General features: G+C 37.0%; 1 protein-coding gene across 1 annotated transcript; it reads right to left on the bottom strand.

The window, feature by feature from the left end:
* Positions 1–3177: 3177 nt before the first annotated feature.
* Positions 3178–4125, bottom strand: LOC102949333 (olfactory receptor 51F2). The gene has a single exon (XM_007089351.2). The coding sequence runs from the start codon at positions 4123–4125 to the stop codon at positions 3178–3180; it is 948 nt and encodes a 315-aa protein (XP_007089413.2).
* Between the last annotated feature and the right edge of the window lie 1537 nt (positions 4126–5662).

Genomic DNA, 5662 nt, shown 5'->3' with positions numbered 1-5662 from the left:
TGTATATGCATTAGAAACCTTAAATAGAAAATGATTAGATTAGGACAGCCAATTGACAACTCAGGACATGCTGTGAAAGTCAGAATGCCCCCTATAGGAACATTTAAGGAAATCTTTATCTCCTTCAGCCAAAGATCATATACTTCTAAAAATCCAGCACATGATTTAACTGAAAGAGTAACAGAACTGCAAGGCAAATTGAATGCCCAGTTTTGATAAATCTTCTTTTATAAAGTTGTAACACTGAAAAATACTGGGAATAAAAAAATGGGGAAGTGGTATGATCCTCACTGGTGGGATATTAACATTTGAGTGTATAAGCCTAAAAATCTTGGAAATTTTGAATATTCCATGTTAGCCAAAGGAGTTCCCCTCTCATGAGAAGATTTACAGATGATATTTATTTTACCTTATACAGAAACCTTACAAAAACCAAACCTGAGGACAATGCTTTACAATGCTTTTCCTATGCAAGATCTTGCCCCATCGCTTCTCACTGTACCAAAGCCAATAACCAGTCTGATTTCAGTAAAGCTTGAGCAGGGAAATGTTATTAACATTTGGGGAGAAAATAGTTTAACCAGTGACATCATTGCAAAGCCTACCTGATTGTACTAACTAGAATCAAATGAATACCTATAGGAGTATATCTCAAAGGTATTAGATGTAAGTCAGCATAGGAAGTGGCTAGTGACATAAATATTAATTAAGATAGAGAAGAATTTGACACAAACAATTTGACATTATTGACAGAGGATACTCATCTATGATTTGAGGTTTAACATTATATCAAGGATACCTAGCAACTGTGATAATGCACGGCTGGGATGGTTGATTGAAACTTGAACATGATGATTACCTATAGCAAATTAGATAGAGATGTCAGATCTTCTTTGCAAAATATAGACTATAGAAATCTCAAAGAGGTAGACATGTTAGAACGGATTTATCATGTAGGACCAGAGAATTTATTACATGATTATTTTCTCTGGGAGAAAAGAGAGGACACTCCTTCACTAAGGCAATAAAGAACGCATTTGTAAGAGGGTATTTGGTATCTTTGAATAGTTCGGTGATTGCTATGCTCTGCAGCCTAGACTTGGCAATGAAATCTGCCCCTGTGGAACTGGCCTCCCTACTGACAATGAAGATGAAGTGATCCTGAGACACATGGAAGGACTTAAAATCATAAGGTAAATATAATTACTGTAGAGAATAGCAAAGGTAAAATGGCAATCAGGGTGACAGGACCCATAGTGACCTATTGCAATAGATGATAATGTTTCTGAAGATGAGCGCAATGGACAGTAACTGGGAGCTAATTGACATGCATTTAAAATAAAGAGCTTCTGAGCATCAGGCTGACATCAACCACCCTAATAGGAAACTTAAAGATTTAAGTTGCTTCACCTATTTAAAGATTTAAGTTGCTGCACATATCCAGAGCCCATTAACTGAACATGAATCTTGGTGTCCCTGATGAAATAACCTGCTATGCTACTGGAAACATGCAATACAAATTATCTATATCTTTTCCAAAATGGACCTATGTCCATTTACAAATGTTCATTAAGGAAAGGAGAATACCCAAAACCTTTGAGAACTATTGGATATAGGATACAATCTCTCACTGATAATAAGCAACCAAACATAACATTATGCTCTTTTTTGATTAAAGTATGAGATTATTGGGGTAAGATGATTAATGGAATTTTGGGCAAATGTTGTCTCCAAGTGAGCCCAGTGATTTTCATACCTGTGCTTATTCTCCAGGTTCCTAAGTATATAATTGGTTATATTACATTTATGAGCTGGGAAAACTCTCATCTGTAAAGTTTGCACCTTTATTGTAGGGAAGACAAAGTACAAAGTCAAAACAAGCACAAGTAAAGTTTATGAATAGTTGTCCCAGGATCCCATGACACTTATCACTGATATATAGATGCTCTCCATTAATTCACATTCATGGCCTCACTGAAGGTTTCTGATACGTTAATGGAAAAGAAGGAAAATATTCAGGCTCGGTTCATGGATGGATTAGTGGGCAAGTTGGCACTAACCAGAAGTAGAATACAGTAGCACAATACCTTCCCATATGGGAGGCCACAAAAAAAAAAAAAAAAAAAAAAAGAGTGCTGAAGGAAAATCCCCTTAATGGACAGTGCCCTTGGTTGTTAACTTCATGTAAAAAGAGAGGTTGTCTGAGGTATGTGGATATACATGGACTTCTGTACTTTGCTGAAGGGCTTGGATAGCTGGCCAGTGAATGTAACTAGCAAACTTAAAAGAAAAGAGATAAGGTAGTCTGTAGAAGATGTATATGAAATACATATTGAAGTAGACATATTGCATCTCATGCTAATATCCACAAAACAGTACCCATCTCAGAGGAGGAACTCAACAATCAGAAAGAAAGAACCTATGTGTAAATATCAGCAAGCTTTGGCTATACTACTTCTGATTCAGAGGGCCCACAGATAGAGTAATAATGGCAGAGATGAGGATAAAGAAAGAGCCAAGAGTATGAGTTCCTTCTTACCGACGCTAATCTTAGGAAAACTGTGTAATCCTCACTCCTGGGTTTAGTAATGTTATTACCAACTTTTAATGTTCAGCTAACAGCAGTAGGAACTGATCCTGAGCACTTGATATGACATTTTGTATGTGCATTAGATATACTCCTACACATAATAGAGGGTAAAAGAACTACCTATATATTATCCAATGTTGAATTGCATTGATATGCTTATAAGATTCACTCTATAGAATGGCTATTTTTGTAGTTAATCAAGAATTTTAAGAAGAAAAACATCAAATTATAAATTATCTTTTTTATATCATTTAGAAAAGAACAATTGGTTTATTAACAAAGTTTCCTACATTAAATCTGGACTTATCGTATGCAGTCTGAACGAACATTTTATTCAGGACACATACTACTTGCACATATGAATAGTTGTTTACATACATATCTCACTTTACATTGAAAATGAAACAAAATTTAGGCAACATTAATGTGGAATTACTGACAAGGAAACTAAGCAAATATCACACAACCTATAAGTTGCATAGTTTAGGTTGTTGAAAGCACATGTAGGCCATTTGTGGATAATTACACCATTCTACCAAGGCATTCATTCATAAATGGCTTTGTCTCTACTCTGAGATTACTAATGATTAGATTTGTTGCTTCTGAATTAAGACCTTGACAATAGCCTTTCGAATCTGCTTAGTCTTCACACTGTAGATGATAGGGTTGAGCACAGGAGGGATGAGAAGGAAGACATTGGCTATGATGGTGTGGACAAACAGAGGTGCTGAATGGCCATAGCGATGGACAAGAGACAAGCTGATGAGAGGGATGTAGAAGATGGCAACAGCGCTGATGTGGGATATGCAGGTGTTGAAGGCTTTTTGCCTCCCCTCAGAGGAGGCAATGTTGAGAACAGATCGAATGATCAGGACATAGGAGATCAAGATGCAAGGACAATCAAACCCCGTCGTGGAAAAAAGTGCAAACAGACCAAGGATGCTGTTGATTCTGTTATCTGTGCATGAGAGTTGAATGAGATCAACATGGTAGCAGTAAGAATGTGAAAGGGCCACAGCACGGCAGAAGGACAGCCTCTTGACAAAGAGCACCACCGGTAACATTACAGCAACGTTCCTTATCAACATGCTTATCCCAATCTGGGAAATCCTGGCATTGGTGAGGATGGTGGCATATCTCAGTGGATCACAGATGGCTACAAAATGGTCAAAGGCCATGGCCAATAGAACCCCAGACTCCATGAAAGTAAATCCATGGAGAAAGAACATCTGGGCAATGCAGGCATTTAAGGTGATTTCGCGAGCTTCAAACCAGAAAACACCAAGGGTAGTAGGAAGTGTGCACAGAGATAAGCTCAGGTCGATGGCTGAAAGCATAGAGAGGAAATAATACATGGGCTCATGGAGGTTCTGCTCACGGAGGACCACAAATAGGATCATGCTGTTCCCAGAGAGGGCGATGACATACAGGAGACAAAAAGGGATGGAGACCCAGACCTGGGCTGCTCTCAGGCCTGGAATACCCGTCAGGAAGAAGGTCAGAAGTTGAGCATTGGTATTATTGAGGACCAACATAATTAGGGACTGAGAAGACAGGGATATTTGAATAACTGAACATAATATAAATAATAAATATATAGCTCATCACTTAGAACATCTTTCTGGCACTCTAACATTCACTGAGTTACTATTGCTGATTTTGTAAGTACTTTAGGTTTTTTATGAGCTTGCTAGTACTGGAAGCCTCTCTCCATGCTTCTCCTCATTTATTGAAGAGAGAAGATTCCCTGAATTATTCCACATCTAATTTTTCTTAAATCTATAGTTCTCTTTGATGACAACAAACATCACAATGAAGTCATCCTTTCCTCTCAACGTTCCCAGTAGAACACTTAAACAATATGATGAGAAAATTGGTTTCTAATATTTTTTACCGAAGTATAATTAACATACAGTGTTATAGTAGTGTCAGCTGTACAATACAATAATATAATGGTTTGAAGTATTTTTTGAAAATAAATTACTAATCCTGAAATAAAGCACTGAAAAATCAAGTCACATTTGAAATGTGGATATTATTATTTTTTTCCTGGGAAATATACAGAAGAATGCCAAAGACAACCCCAAGACACACATGTTTATATATGTGATTATAAGGTGGTCCAAAGTACCATCCTAACAAAATAATTGTAACTCCCATTTGTTGAAAGTTCTATGTGTTATTTGACATTTTATATGCATCATGTAATTTCATCCCTATACCAACTCTAGGAGGTAGAACGGAAACTAAGACTCAAAAATAAATCTCCTAAGGTTATCTTTATAAAGTACTGTCTAATTGTTGAGAGAAACCATATACATAATTAAGGTAGAAGAAGAAGGGAGGAGGAAGGAAGGAAGGAAGGAAGGAAGGAAGGAAGGAAGGAAGGAAGGAAGGAAGGGAGAGAAAGAAAGAAAGAAAGAAAGAAAGAAAGAAAGAAAGAGAGGGAGGGAGGAAGGGAAGGTGGAAAAATTGAGAGATAGAGGAGAGGAAGGGAGGAAAGGAGGAAGAAAGAGGGAGAGAGAAAGATAAACCTTGCCATTATTTTAACATAGTTCAGTAAGCACTACATTTTGATAAATAGCACAGGCTGCTCCTAAAACACAAAGAACCTTAATAGCCATCATTTCTTGAACACATACTATGTGCCAAATGCAATCATCTTCATATCCATAATCTCATTCAATCATCACAACTATCCAATGAGGTATAAAAAGTTGTCATTCTTAATATTTTTATTACGATGTTTAAAGTGATTAATTTTCCCCATATAATACAGTTAGACAATAGAAAAGCTGAAGTCAGAATCTGCATATAAGACTCCAATTCCTTCATTCAATAAGGCTGAGGAATGCATAGGAGGAATCTCTAAACCAGTCTGACAAATGTCCCTGGCAAACATTTTTCAAATTTGTACCTTCCAGAGACACATTTTGGTCAACGTAGCATCTCTGGAGTAGAGTCTTAAGTTTCAGGTGTTAATTGTCTATGAATTATGTAAATACAAAGCTCTTCAGGCTTCTGGGGAAAAGAATCTCATTGATGGTCTGTGTGCACAAAGGGCCAGAGAAT

This window comes from Panthera tigris, chromosome D1 (assembly GCF_018350195.1).
Source record: "Panthera tigris isolate Pti1 chromosome D1, P.tigris_Pti1_mat1.1, whole genome shotgun sequence".
Lineage (NCBI taxonomy): Eukaryota > Metazoa > Chordata > Mammalia > Carnivora > Felidae > Panthera > Panthera tigris.
Note: the sequence above shows the minus strand (reverse complement) of the source record. Positions and strands in the feature narration are given on the sequence as shown.

Bases quoted from the DNA above. Each gene is read 5' to 3' on its own strand.
- LOC102949333 (XM_007089351.2), bottom strand. From the start codon at position 4,125: ATGTTGGTCCTCAATAATACCAATGCTCAACTTCTGACCTTCTTCCTG.